This window comes from Microtus ochrogaster, unplaced genomic scaffold (genome assembly GCF_000317375.1).
Source record: "Microtus ochrogaster isolate Prairie Vole_2 unplaced genomic scaffold, MicOch1.0 UNK69, whole genome shotgun sequence".
Lineage (NCBI taxonomy): Eukaryota > Metazoa > Chordata > Mammalia > Rodentia > Cricetidae > Microtus > Microtus ochrogaster.
Window position 1 is genome coordinate 1,779,152 of NW_004949167.1, and position 15,087 is coordinate 1,794,238.

General features: G+C 51.6%; 1 protein-coding gene and 1 pseudogene across 1 annotated transcript in view; one reads left to right on the plus strand and one right to left on the minus strand.

Annotated features, from left to right (window-relative positions):
• The window catches only part of Szt2 (SZT2, KICSTOR complex subunit), a 46,373-nt gene that overhangs the window by 2,071 nt on the left and 29,215 nt on the right, over window positions 1-15,087 (minus strand). The window contains exons 43-70 of the mRNA XM_026777488.1: window positions 15,044-15,087; window positions 12,586-12,796; window positions 12,395-12,497; window positions 12,200-12,305; window positions 12,003-12,114; window positions 11,101-11,219; window positions 10,824-10,988; window positions 10,568-10,652; window positions 10,253-10,417; window positions 9,985-10,152; window positions 9,521-9,654; window positions 8,981-9,147; window positions 8,540-8,637; window positions 8,325-8,457; window positions 8,008-8,138; window positions 7,822-7,922; window positions 7,571-7,747; window positions 7,132-7,399; window positions 6,953-7,032; window positions 6,743-6,868; window positions 6,440-6,639; window positions 4,257-4,347; window positions 3,805-3,885; window positions 3,652-3,726; window positions 1,349-1,562; window positions 845-998; window positions 571-693; window positions 56-461 (exon numbers count right to left, since the gene is read on the minus strand). Coding sequence (XP_026633289.1) covers window positions 56-461; window positions 571-693; window positions 845-998; window positions 1,349-1,562; window positions 3,652-3,726; window positions 3,805-3,885; window positions 4,257-4,347; window positions 6,440-6,639; window positions 6,743-6,868; window positions 6,953-7,032; window positions 7,132-7,399; window positions 7,571-7,747; window positions 7,822-7,922; window positions 8,008-8,138; window positions 8,325-8,457; window positions 8,540-8,637; window positions 8,981-9,147; window positions 9,521-9,654; window positions 9,985-10,152; window positions 10,253-10,417; window positions 10,568-10,652; window positions 10,824-10,988; window positions 11,101-11,219; window positions 12,003-12,114; window positions 12,200-12,305; window positions 12,395-12,497; window positions 12,586-12,796; window positions 15,044-15,087 — 4,037 coding nt within the window. The remainder of the gene's footprint in view (window positions 1-55; window positions 462-570; window positions 694-844; window positions 999-1,348; window positions 1,563-3,651; window positions 3,727-3,804; window positions 3,886-4,256; window positions 4,348-6,439; window positions 6,640-6,742; window positions 6,869-6,952; window positions 7,033-7,131; window positions 7,400-7,570; window positions 7,748-7,821; window positions 7,923-8,007; window positions 8,139-8,324; window positions 8,458-8,539; window positions 8,638-8,980; window positions 9,148-9,520; window positions 9,655-9,984; window positions 10,153-10,252; window positions 10,418-10,567; window positions 10,653-10,823; window positions 10,989-11,100; window positions 11,220-12,002; window positions 12,115-12,199; window positions 12,306-12,394; window positions 12,498-12,585; window positions 12,797-15,043) is intronic.
• On the plus strand, window positions 4,492-5,801 carry LOC101992000 (annotated as a pseudogene).

The following is a 15,087-nucleotide window of genomic DNA, read 5'->3' on the forward strand; positions in this document are numbered from 1 at the left end:
GCCACCTATGGAATGCTGAAAGCAATGCTGGTCCTTGTGGAGTGAGGTCTCTTACCAGCTGGGGGTCAATGTCCGCAATGGACTTGGCGTGGACTGCCTCCAGGAGCTCCTCCAGCTCTGCCAGGGCTAGGCGCCCCCCGAGTCTTAGCCGGTCAGGCCCTGCTGGCTCCAGCAAGAAGAGGCGCTTCCAGAGGGTATCCCGCCGGCAATGCCCACCAGCCAACCTAACCAGCTGAGCCAGACGTGCCCGGGCCATACCCACTTCTGTGGCCAGTGGTGGGAACAGAGGAGCTGGCCCTGGGGTCAGCATAATCCCTGATGCCTCCCCAGGGCTACCAACCAAGCTCCCAGGAGCCTCTGGCTCAGGGGGAAGCCTGGATGGTTTCCGGAATCTGCGCATGTCAGCAGTGAGTCTTGGGAAGAGTTCTCGTTGGCTGGTGAGCACCACGAAGAACTGAAGCCTAGGGAAGGGAAGGGGCAGAAGAGTGGGAGAGCGTCACAGCCATGGACTTCTGGATAGGAGCAGACGGCAATCTGAGAAATGGGTACATTTGAGGTAAGAGATCTGACCTCAGAACATGTCGCTCAGCTTCTCCTTGCTCCTCAAAGGGTGCAGCAGAGTGACAGACAAGCAGAGACACATCAAAGTCATCCTGATGGCGAAGTCCCTCAGAGTCCAGATAGGAGCCAGAGCTGCGTAGTTGGGGTGGGGAGATGTCAATTCCGAGGCTCTAATGAAACCAGTCCCAACCCTTGTACCCAAGAAAACGTATCTTCCTACTCCAACTGTGGCCCCAACCTCAGCCCTACCAGGTGTGTGCTGGAAGCTGCCTACTAGCTTTACCTGTGCCATGCTGACACCAGGGCATATTCGTTATGCTCTGGGCCACCGGGCCGGGCCATTCGCAATGGCTTCATGTGGTAAGAGCTGGCATGGTCGGCCACATAGTTGTACAGCTGGTGGGCAGCAATGAGTGGGGTGGGGAGCTCCAGTGTCCCTATGGGGCAAGTTACAAGAGAAAGAGACACTAAGTCTGGGATAAGCAAGCTGGGCTGGTGGGGGAGGAGGCCAGAGGATGGGAATACTAAGATTTTGCTTTCTTGGGGAGCTCCCAAGGTTCTGTGGAATGTTGTTGAGATGGGATAAAATGTCCAGAAGAGAGGGCAGAGTAACTCCAGACACAGGGCCTTCATTCTGGTGTGAAACCAGCTGTGAAAAACTTAAAAGACAAAGGCCAAAAGAATGGACATGGTACAAGGGAAATGAGCAATTCATGGCCTTACCAGACTAGGCCTGGCCACGTGATTGCTCAATTTTAGCCTCACTGGTTTGCCCTTGGGCACTGACCTTGGTAAATGTGATTGCGGCCGAAGTGGGGTCCATCAGGGTGGTGGGCCAGGAAATGCTGCAGGAAGGTGGTGAGGTGGTAGCCATGGCGCAGCACCAGGTGGGCACCGAGCACATGCTGGTGCACAAGGCGCAGGTGGAAGTCATAGCTGAAGGAGTGCACGTGCATCAGGTCACGGACCTTGTCACACTCCTCTGTGAAGAGCATGGACAGCTGGGGAGCGACAGGAGGAGGAGGAGCTGGGGTTAGGGTGTGGGAGCACACTGTCCAATCCATTCTTCCCTCCTGGGCAGAGAGGAAGTTTGGCAGCACTTCCTGTTGCTGTGGACCCAGAACTCCCTCTGCCAGAACAGCTTCTGTGTTGTTCCTCCCTGGTTATATGGATCCGGGGCCACTTGGGTAGCTAATTCAAGTCTGACACAGATTCAGCAATGCAGCAGAGGCTGACTGATGGTCTCCCATGTATTTGCCAGTGACCATTCTAAATGTAGGGAAACAGACACAGACCCTTGCCTTCAAGAAGCCTATATAAGTTAGCTGGATGGGGACAATAGACAATACGTGGAATAAATAATTACAAAGCACTAGAAGATACAGAACATCAGGTGAAGGTCAAGGAAAGCCAGATGTTCATCTATCAGAAAGTCTTCACTCACCTGCCTTTCCCAAGGACAGTACGCTCTCTCCTCTGCACTCTGTACCTATGAGCCCTGGAAGGCTCCTCTGCCTGACACCCAACACTACTGTTCACTAAAAAGCTTTCCCTGGGATACGCAGGGCCAGGCCAGGGTAGGCCTCCTTTGCCTCTGAGACTACCCGGCTGAATGATGTGGTAGACGGATGAGAGAGAGGGAACGAGGCAGAGATAAGGCAAAGCCCTCTCTTCATGGACTGCTCCACCAACAGCATTAACAACAGGGTGTGTGCTGCTGGAATGGCAGACTTCATTTGGACACCCTTGGGAGCATTAGTTGACAGAAGAGCAAACAAACACTAGAAGGGGGCTGACTAGCTGTGTGGGCCTGGTAAACCAGTCTCTAGGTGTCAGCTTCCTGACCTACCTTGGAGATGATGCACAGATCTCAGTTAGGGGCAGTGTGATGAGCCAAAATAAGTAAGGCTGAAATCAGTGTACAGAAAGCTAGACTTCAACCAAGTCTGCCATTGATGAGTTGTGTATCCCAGAACAAAAGTACTTAATTTCTGTGACCTTCAGGCTCAGCACCTGCCTAGGATAAACTATTTCTTTTTTCTCATACATGGAGAGGGTATTTGACAAACAAAGGCATCCTAAAGCAATTTAAACACTTGCACAAGATCAGCTCTTCCCTCCCCATGGCCTGTGAATCCTAGCAGTTGGGAGGTGGAGAGAGAGGGTAAGGAGTACAGAGTCATCTTTGGCTACATAGTGAGCCCAGGACAGCTTGGGCTATATAAGACCCTTCTCAAAAACCCAAACTCAGAAGCCTGAGCAGGGTTGGAGATTAGAGAGAGCCTAGGCATCTCTGAAAATCAGGTAACAGGCAGCCAGAGGCAGTTAGGAGGAAGACCTCCAACCCCTCAGAAAAGTGTGAGTGAGGGCCCGCTGTTTGAGCACTCTGGTCCAGGAAGGTTCCTGCACTATGCTTTTCTAGGTTGTATTACCCTGTGACCTACCATGACCACGTATCTATGCTCAATGCTCAAAGCAAAGGCAACCATCTGATGTTTGGTTTGAATCATCCAGGCATTGGGGTTCCCACAATAGAGAAGAGGCAGTCTTGACTGCACTGGGTCCCACTAGATCCTACTCTTAGAGGTACATGTGAACTTATGACAAGGTATGGGCCCTGTCGTGACATTTCTGGCAACCCGAAGAGTCAAACCAGACAAGCCAGGGCTTCAGGTTGCTGGCCTTACTTGCTCCTAGACTAACTGCACACTCCTGACTGCTTCCCTCCAGGGTATTAAGGGCCTGCCTTGAGGCAGGCTGACAGGACATAACAATGATCAAGTGCCAGTGTTGGTGACTACACTGGCAATGTCAACTATCCCCAGTTTGTAGCAGACCAGGTCTTGCACGGCCCTGACCTGATGTGTCACATTACATACATGTGCTGGCACACAGCAGGACCATGTCTATAGCCTTTGTGCTACAGTTGTTGTAGCTTTGGATTTCCCAGGGTCAGACAGGAGAATGGTGTGGTCAGCACTATGTCCACTACAAAGGTCATGAAGCCATACGGCCCACCATACAATGGTGTGGCAACGAGTGTACTTGAGTTCTCTGTCCACTCCACATTACCCTGTCCCCATCACATACCTGAGAGTTGACAGCCTGTCCCATTGGAATTCGGGAACATTCCAGAGCAAACTGTTTGACACAGAAGTAACAGCCCTGAAGAGAGGGTGAGATAAGATGAGGGTGGTATGAGAGGAAGGGGGAGCTCTCCCACTCAGTGCTCCCCGTTCTCACCTGGAATGTCAGCTCCATGAGGATGATGCCCCCAGGCAGTGCCCGCTGCAGGTGGTAGGTAGTGGCTGGGGTGCCAGTGCTCTGAAGAAAGAAAAAGGGGACATGTTCTGAGGACTTACCAAGCCAACACAGCGGAGTCCTAGTCTAGGATCAGCCAATCAGTATAGGCTTTAGTACTGGTAGTCTAGGAATCAGCCAATCAGTATGGGTTTCAGTACTGGTAGTCTAGGATTTAGCCAATCAGTACAGGCTTTAGTACTGATAGTCTAGGAAACAGCCAATCAGTATAGGTTTTAGTACTGGTAGTTTAGGAATCAGCCAATCAGTACAGATTTTAGTACTGGTAGTCTAGGATTAGCCGATTGGTAAATTAATGAGTCATTGACTTTGGGTATGGATGGGAACATAACTCAGGCCATTGCTGACTTTAGCATCATGTGACAACGAGTTACCTTAGGGCTCCCCTCAGTCTGGGCTTTAGGGAAGGAGAAGGAGCCACGACCCTCTGTTCCAAGGACAGCCATAGCCCGTAGCCGGCTGGTGCTGCAGAGAAGGAAGAGAGACAGAGGCTGAGTGAGGCTGGCCAGGGACTGAAAGTTCTGGTACCAGGCCATCTCACATGGACCTGTTTTACAGGTAAGAGTCAGGCCTGAGGAAGGATGACTTGCTCTGAGTGCCTCAGTAAGCATGGCTGGGGCTAGAGTCCATGTCCAGACTGCAGGGCAGCTGCTGCTGTCTGGCAAGTAAGCTATGTTCAGGGTGGGTACAGGGCTGGGAGGAGACCAGGCATCTTTCTTCATTACCTGGGAGAGAGATCTGCAGAGGGGAGGGAGAAGATGAGGCATGTCTGAAACCTTACTAGGAGATGCTGGATGGGTCCTCTAAGAGGGAAAGGCAGTTTTCTTTTAATTAGGGAATGGCAGCCCCACTGTTCTTGATCTTTAATTTTTTTTTTAAATTCATATGTTTTGTGTATGTGTGTGAGTATATGCATGTGATAAGTCTGCACTTGCTTGTGAAGGCCAGAAGAGGGCAACAGATTCCCTAGAACTGGAGTTGTAAGTTGTCTAATGTGGTACTGGGAACTGAACCTGGGCCTTGTGGAAAGCAGAAAAACTCCTAACTACTGAGCCATCTCTCCAGTTCCTTCTCATTCTTAACTCAGAGCCAAGGAGAATGAGAAGCAGGGAAGGACTTTGAAAAGTCTGAAGGAGATGGTGGGTCCCATCTGTGGCTTCAAGGAGCAGAAATGGCGGCCCATGTTGGTAGGTGGTAATGGAGTGCCAATGCTTGAAGAAAGGGAAGTGGGGGACAAGTTAGGGGCTTACCAGCCTTGAACCAGTGTGTGGAGGATTCCCCTAGGGTCAGTAAACTCAGTACCCCACTCAGAACACTGGCAATTCAGTCACTATCTACCATCTGCAGTGGGTGCTGCTCGGGGCATCTTTGCCATGGACGTGGCTTTCTGGTAGAAATGTTCCGATTAATCCTCAAGGAAGTACTATGAGGCTGAGCCATCACTAAAACTGCTGAGAAGGGAATGTTTGACTTTAAACTATGTTCTAGAAACATTTTTTAAAAAATTAGTGTCAAGGCCAGGCGGTGGTGGTGCACGCCTTTAATCCCAGCACTCAGGAGGCAGAGGCTGGTGGATCTCTGTAAGTTTGAGGTCAGCCAGGACGGGCTCAAAAGCTACAGAGAAACTCTTGTCTAAAAAAAAAAAAAAGGCATGATTTTTCCTCATTGGCCACCTGAGAACAAGACAGGTCACCTGCAGATGTACTGAAGTCACTCATGTAAGTTCTATCAGGATCCTCACTCTTGCTGCGTCTGCTCAAACTGCATGGTCTGATCTGAAAATACCAGCTCAATTTGTGCAGTCAGTGTTTCTATCAGCACTCAAGGACACTGGGGTTTATTAAGTTGGACTAAGCACCCTTGAATAGATTATCAAGGTCTACACCATGAAAAGAGGTCATGCTAGTCTTTGTGTATACACACACACACACACACACACACACACACACACACACACACACAAATTAAAACAAAAAATACAGGCTCTGAATCTGGCCCAAGACAAGAAAGGTTGTTAGAGAATTGCCAGGCTTAGGGTTGATGCTATGTAGTGACTGAGAGACAACTGGCTTCTTCCAGGACTCAGGCTGTTAGTACTAACCAGAGTTGAGCATGACTAAAAACAGACCATAGTCAGGGGTACAAGTAGGACCAGTGCAGAGTGCCTTGGTGAAAATGGGCCGAGGTGAAGAGGTTAACATGAAGACCAAGACAGGAATCAATAAGACTCAGATTCAAAAGCTTAGGCGTGAATGTGAGATCTGCATGTATGGGTATATGCAGACATGTAAAAGAATGAGGTGTGGGTGGGCACAGCTTGGTGAGAACATGCAGTCTGTGCATGTGTTTGTGAGTTTTACAAACTGCATGAGGTTTATAGGACATGCAGTAGCACATGAAACGTGTCTAAGGTCTTCATACATGTGTACCAGTGTGGTGAGCGAAGGTAAACATGGACTATGCCTGAGCTGTCAAGGCAGGAGCCATATGAAGAAAGGAAGGCTGTGGGGCCTCACTCATGGGGGTTAAGTGCTTAGGGAAGAAGGACCAGATTCACCTGCGGGTAGGTGATGGGGGCCGAAGTGGGACCAGCACAAAGCCGATGCTCTGTAGATACTGCACATATTGCTGCAGGAAGGCCAAGCTCAGCTCCTTCAGCCATGGCTCCTCTCGGGCTACTGGGGGAGGCACATCCAAGGATTCGCAGCTTGTGGGACCCTCTCGACCCCCAGATCCTGACTCAGGGCGATGTCGCCGCTGCAGGAATGGAAATTAAGGCTCTTATCTACTGACCACACTGTAGGGATGAAGTGCAGGTCACTGCTGGGCATGGGTCGCTGAGGAGAAAGCCAGGGCTCACCTGCCCCTCTGCAGGCACAGAAGTCTCTGGGGGTCCATGCAGCCAGGCAGCTGGGTCAAAGAGCAGGGCTGTCGCACAGTAATGCACCAAGCGGGATGACTGCTTCAGGGTCTCCAGCTCCCCAGCCTGGGGACACAGGGCAGTAGCAGTGGGACAGTGGCCAAGGAAGGGTCAGAGGTGTTGATGGAGAACGCAGAGGGGGCTACTCACACTGATGGGCATGCTGGCTGGCGCAGACCGCTGCTGCCATGTTACAAACAGGTTCTCCATCTTCATCTGGCGCTCCAGCTCTGGGGGTGGGAGGCATCAGTAGAAGCCCTGGCAGCCAACCTCCTCTCCCTGCCAGTCCCCACAGGATCCTTCCCCATCACCTGGCCCACATTCCTCACCTTTTCGCTCGGTCATCTTGATTTCTAAGAACTGCTGCCCATGGTAGGTGACAGGATCTGGAGGTCTGGGCACAGGACCAACCGTGGAGCTGGGGCGAGCAGCTGTGATGTCCCTCAGGGCTTCATCAAAGGGAAATGTGTCCAGGGGAAGGGGACCTCCACCACGAGAGGATCCACTGAGCCGGCCCTGTTCGCGACTCAGTGGAGGGCTTGCGTTCCGGATGAGGGTCTCCACGTCCATGGTCGGCAGCAAGAATGGGTTTGGCTCCTGAGAGGGATGGAGGATCACATCCGGCTCAAGCCCTTTTGACCTTGAACCCTTCCTCCCACATCAGGGTTTCCTCTGGTACCACCTCTGTCCCCAGACTGTCTCCCTTTCCCTGCTTCTTTTAACTGCCACTCTGGCCAGAACCAGCAGTGGGAGCTAGGCAGTGGGTACCTTTCCATCTCGCACAGGAAAATCCAACTGGCCACAGTGATGGAAGAGCCCGAGCTTCTGGCTGAGCAGACAGAAGATGAGATGGGCTCGTGCGTTCTGCCACTGCACAAGGCGGATCAGAGCTCGACCTAATGCCGCACCCAGGTCTGGAGCCCAGTTGTAAGTCAGCAACTGTAGCTAGAGACAGGGGTCAGGATTAGTGAGGTTACAGAGCTCCTCCACCCTACCCCAACCCTTGACCACACACTTACCTTCTTGTCTATGACCTCGAGTAGTAAGAGCCTTTGCCGGGGAGCACCTCGTCCTGGGATTCCATCTCCTCCTGACTCAAAGCGCTGCACAGCTTTGGCAGCTACAGGGAGGGAAGGGGATGATGGGGGCTGAGGGCTGAGCCTCCATCCTACCCTCCCCCTGCAGGGCCTCACCCCTACCCTCACCCTGCTGGGTTGGTCTCCTCCACTGTGCGAAGTTCCTTCCCAGAAGAAGCAGGTGCCGCTCCACTGCTGGGCGGGGGGCTGGGCCCAGCTGCCCTGGGGAACAAGGGCTGAAGGTATCCGGCTCAGAACCTCTGTTAGGAGGAAGGAATGGGTAAGAGGGAAACTATTCCTGGCCCCATTCTCTGGTCTAGCCTATACTTCCCAAGGCCTTGTGCCCACCTCTCCTAGCCCAGTGCCTAATGGTTTGGCTTACTCCAGTTGCCAGCCTTTAGGGCTCTGGAGAAGGCCATTTCAATCCTATCAGATCTCAAACTCACAAATGCTGCTCAAAGACACGGACACTGGTGTCTCCAGCCATTGAGATGGCTAGGGCGGTGAACTCTGACAGGATGGATGGGAGGAGGAACCGGGACACCATGTGCGAGGAGCTCCTGGACACCGAGGCACACCCTGGAAGACAGACGTCACTGCTGGGCTGCAGGATGGAAAGCAGGCCAAGGACTGAGGAATGGGAGAGGGACCGGGGTCTCACCAATCTGAACCATAAATCCCATCCAGCGCTGAATGACACGAGCAAACACAGGGTGCAGAGTCCCCACCTCGCCCTCCTCTAGCTGTGTTGTCCGGCGTCTAAAGGCAGAATAGGGGTTAGAATGCTCCACTCATGGGACACATGGGTACCTGCACCATTCAGGGACTTCACATCTGGACACGCCCTGACACCATACCCCCCCACACCACACTGTACCACACACACCACACCACACCACACCACACACACACCACACTGTACCCCCCACACCCCACTATACAACACACACCACAACAAACCACACCACACACCGCATCATACTAGACCACACACTCACTATACACCACACATACCATACCAACCACACCACACACACCACAAACACTACACCACACCACAACATACCATACCACACCACACCACACCACACCACACACATACCTTTGTCTCTGGGCTCCGGAATCTGAGCCTGGTGCCCGCTCAGATCCACCTGGGGTCCGAACGTTCTCAGTTTTATGACGTCTCCGACCCCGAGTATCTTCTGGCCGATCCAGGACAATATCATCAGTTGTTTTGGGGGAGCCCAAATCTCCACCTTCTGTTTTACTCTAGCAACAATACAGGGAGTGGGGAGCGGCCATTAGGAAGAAGAAAGGGGAGATGGGGGCACTGTGGAGCAGAAATGAGCCTAGAGAGGCTAGAGGACTGAGGCTCAGCCCTGGGGTCAACAGTTAACTAAGGTCTGGGCAGGTTAACTTTCCTGACTCATCTTCCTTGTGGGTTTGTGCTATTATTTAGAGGGCTCCCATTTGAAAAATAAAGGCAGTTGATAAGCTGGGACTCTCTAGCAAGGGGAGCCTCATATGTTATCCAAAGGACAAAGCAGTTTTATCTCAAAAGACAAGTGACAGGGTTGTGGGGGGGAGGGTTGGAGCAGCCAGGAGGCAGTTAGAAGCCAGCTTCACCACTTCCTTCCATTACCAGCATATCCCAGAAGCTTCGACGGCTGGCTCTGCTGGGTGGAGTCACAGGCTCCCCGGACACAGCGGTAGAGGGAAAGGTGCTGGCGCGGCAGGCAGGGTTCTTAGTTTCCAATGGCCCACTTCTGAGACTTCCTGTGGACACCAAACACTGCAGGCTCCCATCACTGACTCTCTTTATAGAAAAGCTCACCCCCAGTCTGGTAAAACTGACGGTGTGTAGCTGCACATGCTTGAGAGACGAGCTCCTGAGGCTATCTTCCTCCTCAGGTGTGTGCTGGGGGCAGAGCAGCTGAGTGTATACATTTCTGCCACTGCCTCACCTTGAGGATGCACAGACAAGGTGATGGGCTTCTGTTTCTTTCTCTGAACCTCATGTCTGCACACTTGTCCAACGCATGGTTCTGCCTTGATTTCTGACTTTCTCTGGATTCAGCATAGGAGTTGGGCTCTTGATCTGCATACCTGGAGGTATGTCTTCTGTACACAGTGAAGCTGGCAACAGTCTCAGCTCCATGATGGCGTCAGCCAGGGCCTGGCGAGCTGCAGCCCGGAGCTTCTCCTCCAGCTGTACGATGCTAATGTTCCCCTTTTCCCACACATCCAGTCGAAGCCGTGGGGACCCATCCTGAGCTGGAGGGAAAGCTGGAGGTCACTTGTGATGGCTTCCACCCTGTCCCCACTCCTGCCTCACAGCACTGAGGGAACACTCCACCTCAGCAGGCTGTCTTACCTGAAGCACCATCTAACATGTTCGGGCAGCGAATGACCTGAGTCAGCTGCTCAAATTCTTCCTCTTGAAGGGGGTCTGGAGGCCCCGGAGAAGAGGGGGGCCACAGTGCTAGTGAGATGGGGGCTCCTCCTTCCTCCACAAAGGCTAGAGTGATGCAGGCAACTCCTGTAGAGAAATCCGTAGGAAGGCTCAGATCTAGCACAGGCACACAGCCCCTCCCAGGCCCCTCCTCAGCAGCAAGGCTCCTTGGCCTGAAGGTGTAAAATCCCTTGCTCACACCTGCCTATAGTTGAAGGCCTAAGCCCAGCAATTTACCTTTGCCACCAGTGCCCTGTCCACCAGGTTTATTATACAAGTAGATGTCCAAGTCAGGGAGGCCGCCCTGTGGTGGGAGTGGATGCTGGGGAGAGAACAGCCATGAGCGCTAAGTGGGGAAGAGGGTACAGGTATGCATGGGAGCTCAGGGAGACGTAGGCAGGTGGATGTACACAGGCCATGGGCAAAACCAGAGATGGAAGTATCTGTAGAAAAGTTACAGGGTACCGAATGTGGACGGGTAGGGCAATCTCACCTGGAAGTGGTTCCGGCTATTGCTGTCTGTGTACTTGGGTGAGTGCAGGAAGGTGAGTAAGTTTTGACGGAGGTACCAGGCCAGGGCGGGAAGCCAGGGTCTGCAGGATGGGGGCAGGGCCAGATGCAGCACCTCTGAGGGGAGGCTTCCAGGAGGTTGGATGAACTGCGAAGAGACAGAGCTGAAGGCATGGGTTCTTGACTACTCGTCCCGGCACACCCGTGTCCCCGGCACACCCGCGGCTGGATCCACAGAGGATGTCAGAGAGGCAGCTGACCTCTACGTCAGCTGGGGTCAGCTTGCAGTTCCGAACCAGCATGACTGTGATGACATCCAGTGTGGCCTCATCCAGACGCCGACGCAGAACCCTCACCAATTCATCTGTGATTTCAGGACCTTGACAGAGCCGTGTTAGAAAGGTGGGGGATATCGTTAGAGGATTCAGCCATCCTGGGTCCAGGCCTTAGCCCCTGACCACAACAATGGGACTGGAGTTAACCATACATGGCAGCTAAACGGAACCAGCAAAATTCTCATTTTGTCAGCCTGCCCAACATGATTCTGGACACATAAATTTTACCTAAGATCCTCAAAGTCCTTACCCAAAGAATGGTAATACCATTCCCATATACCACCAATCCCAGAGCTGTGCAAAATTCCTCAAAGAGAAGTGTCCTAGCTAACTAGCTCTAACCCAACTCGACACAGCCTAGAGTCATCTGAGAATGAAGTCTCAGTTGGGGGACTGCCCGGGTCAGATTGGTTTGTGAGCATATCTGTGGGAGACTGTCTTGGTTAGTAATTACTGTAGGAGGACCCAGGACATCCTCTGGGCAGGGAGTCATGGAGGAAAACATCAGAATGCTAAGTAAGCATGAGCCGGTAAGTGAGCCAGCACCAGTGCTCTCCGTGGATTCAGCGTTAAGTTACTGATGGGCTCCTGCTCTGGTTTCCACTGATGATGTAACCTGTAAGCTGACATGAACTCCTAAACTGCTTTAGGTAGTGTTTTTTCACAGCAACAGAATGAAACGAGGACAGTATGGAAGTCTTAGCCTGTGATCTGGTCCACATTACCTGGACACCCCGGCTCCTACTCAAGCCAAGCCCAGAGCATAGCAAGCACTGGAGGATAGAGCCCGGGGCAGACAAGAGAGAAATACTTCTCAGAATCCTTACCTGCCTGCCCTACGCCATGCACCAGCAGCTGGATATGTCTGTCTACTTGGCCCACAGGGCGAACAGCATCAGGACTGCGGCTGGAAGCCATGTCCAGAGGAGAGCGAGGACCCTATAGGGACAACGGTCAGGGTTTGGCTCCAAAAAGCAAAGTGTGAGGGGTGCATGGGGGCAACAGACGGTGGAAAGACACATACCAAGGAATCCTCAGAGGAGATGGGTTCTTGGCTTCGGGACAAAGCTAGGGATGGGGGCAGAGAATCCCCTTCCCATGGTCGGTCACTGCAAGATGTCTCCAGAAGCCTAGAAGAGAAAGGCAAGGTGTTTGGGTATGTCTCCTCCCACGCTATCCCTGACTCAGGCTGTAACCCATGTTCTCAGGGGTCACGTACCGAAGATAGTACACGGCCTTTGTTGCTCGCTCTTGATAAACAAACATATTTTTCCGGTTCACTACAGAGAAGGCATTGAGCACAGAGCGCAGGGCCTGGATAGCTGGAATAATAACATGGGGGGAAGAAACTTCTTTCTCTAGATCTCCTACACACACACCCCCGCCCGCCCTCTCATGCCAATCACATACCCCGAGAAACCCCCATGCTGGGTCCCATCTTGAGGCGTGAATGGACTCGGATCACAGTTCCCCATACAACGTCACAGGAGAAATGGCCTGGGACAAACTGCATTGTGGCTGCTAGGTATCCTCGGGGAGCACAGCTCTCATCGGCCGCGTAATCTGCAGAGACGGGCAGTATGGGTGACAAACAGGATACCCAGGTCTCAGCCTCCTTACCCTAGACTTCTTCCTCTGAACCTTCACCCCTGACATTCTCCTAAGGAAAGGTGAACATGGGGAGCAAGGAAGAGCTAGGCACAAGCACATTCTGAGAAGGCCAGGCTATGGTGCCGAGGCTTCTGGGACTGTCTTCGGGAGACTGGAAGGCATTAAGGAGGGACATCAAGAAAGACAATCCTAAAGGCGATGCCAAATGATTCTGGCTTATGATAACACATGACAGTAGCCCCTGGCGTCACCAAGAGCTGTAGCAGTACCTCAGTGAGAAACAAGTACGGATGCTGTGCACATTAGCTGCACAGTGGGGGTAGCCCTCCTGTGCTTTGAAGGAGAGACCCCAAAGGCTGGTATAGTAATTACAGGTATGGGCACAGCTCAGTGCCCTGTTTGACCCTTGTCATGTTTCCAGGTGAACGAGGAACTTTCTTAAGGGTGAAGGAGCAGTTTGATTTCCCAGCAACATGCAGGCTACGCAGAACCCGGACATTCTGGCCTGCGGGCTTCAGAGACTATGTGGCCATTGAAACAAGGAAGACCGGTGCCTCGGCTCTGCCTGGCCTTCCATCCGGCTGCTGTGAGTCCTGGTGTGGCGCTGCTTAGTTGTCTAGGCTCAGTCTCATGTGCAGAAACTACCAGAAAAACCATAGCAGTCTGCTAATTATGGGATTTCTTTCTTTTTTTTTTAGAGATTTATTTATTTATTGTGCATAGCATGTTTGGTCTACATTTTGCCTGCACACCAGAAGAGGGCATTGGATCTCATCACAGATGGCTGTGAGCCACCATGTGGGTTCTGGGAATTGAACTCAGGACCTCTGGAAGAACAGTCAGTACTCTTAACCTCTGAGCCATCTGTTTAGCCCTAATTATGGGATTTCTACATCTATACAGGAAACATTTCAGGATATGCAGAGAGAAATCCTCCTCTAACAATGGTAAAAAAAAATGGTTGGGAATATTAAAAATGAGGCCTCTCAAACCAGAAGGAAAAACTACAGAGGACATGACAGGGCTTCTCTTCTGTGGGCTGGCATGTGTGCTTATGGGGTGCAAGAAAAGGGAGCCCCAGTGCTGAGGCTTTAATTACTATCCCATTAGATTAGTGTGTTTCCTTCCCATGACCAGAAACCCCAGGAGTCCCAAAGAAGCCCTAAGTCTGTCTGTCAGGAGGGACAGCCAATCAGAAGACCAACTTTCTATAAAGTGTCTCAGACTCCTCCCTCTGTCTCCTCCCTGCAGAACTGGCCACCAACTTCTCACCCGTCACACTCCTCGCCTGTCTATTCCCCTACTGGGTTAATGTTGTGGAATATTAGTTTAAGATGTGTTACATTTGTTTATACTGTGGAACATTTGTTTAATGATGCAAAGATGTGTTGTATCCTTTTATGTTTCATTTGTTTAACTCTGTGAAGCTGTGTTACTTGCCTGCCTAAAACAACTGATTGGTCTAATAAGGAGCTGAATGGCCAATAGCTAAGCAAGAGAAAGAAATAGGCAGGGCTGGTGGGCAGAGAATAAACAGGAGGAGAAATCTAGGGAAGGGGAAGTGTGAGAAAAGGAGGAGCGGAGGATGCCAGAGGCCAGCCACCTGGTCACGCAGCCAGCCACAGAGTAAGAAGAAAAGAAAGATATATAGACTAAAGAAAGGTTAAAAAGCCCAGAGGCAAAATATAGTTAAAGAGAAACAAGATAATTTAAGTTAGAAAAGCAGGCTAGAAACAAGTCAAGCTTAGGTCGGGCATTTATAAGTAAGAATAAGTCTCCATGTATTTACTTGGGAGCTGGGTGGTGGGCCCCCAAAGAGTAAGAGTAAAAAATCCCAGCTACATGTTAAGATGAGTATTTTGGGTATTAAGGCAAGAACAGGCAAAGGCGTGCCATTATGAAGCTGGGTCACAGACTGAAGCTAATAGTCTTCAACATTCTTCAAGTACCACTTTCTCCCCGCTAAACCCAAACAAGCTCAATTCTCTACCTTCCTTCAGTCATATATCCATTTTCTCTGTGACCTACTTGAAAGAGCAGTTGCCCTCTGCTCCAGCTATCCACCTTCACTCAGCCCTTTCATCTGCTTCTATCCATCTCTCACTGAACTGCTTTCTTTAAAGTCAGTGACAACCTAGCAGCGGTCAAATGCAGGGATCCTATCTTTCTAGCTTTGCTTCTCACATGAGGCATGGGTAAAAGGACAGGCAGTGACACTGCTTTGTGAGGGAGACTCCTGGCTGTGTCCACACCTAACATCCCTGGGCAGGGATGCCCGCATCACACCACCACTGGGCAGGG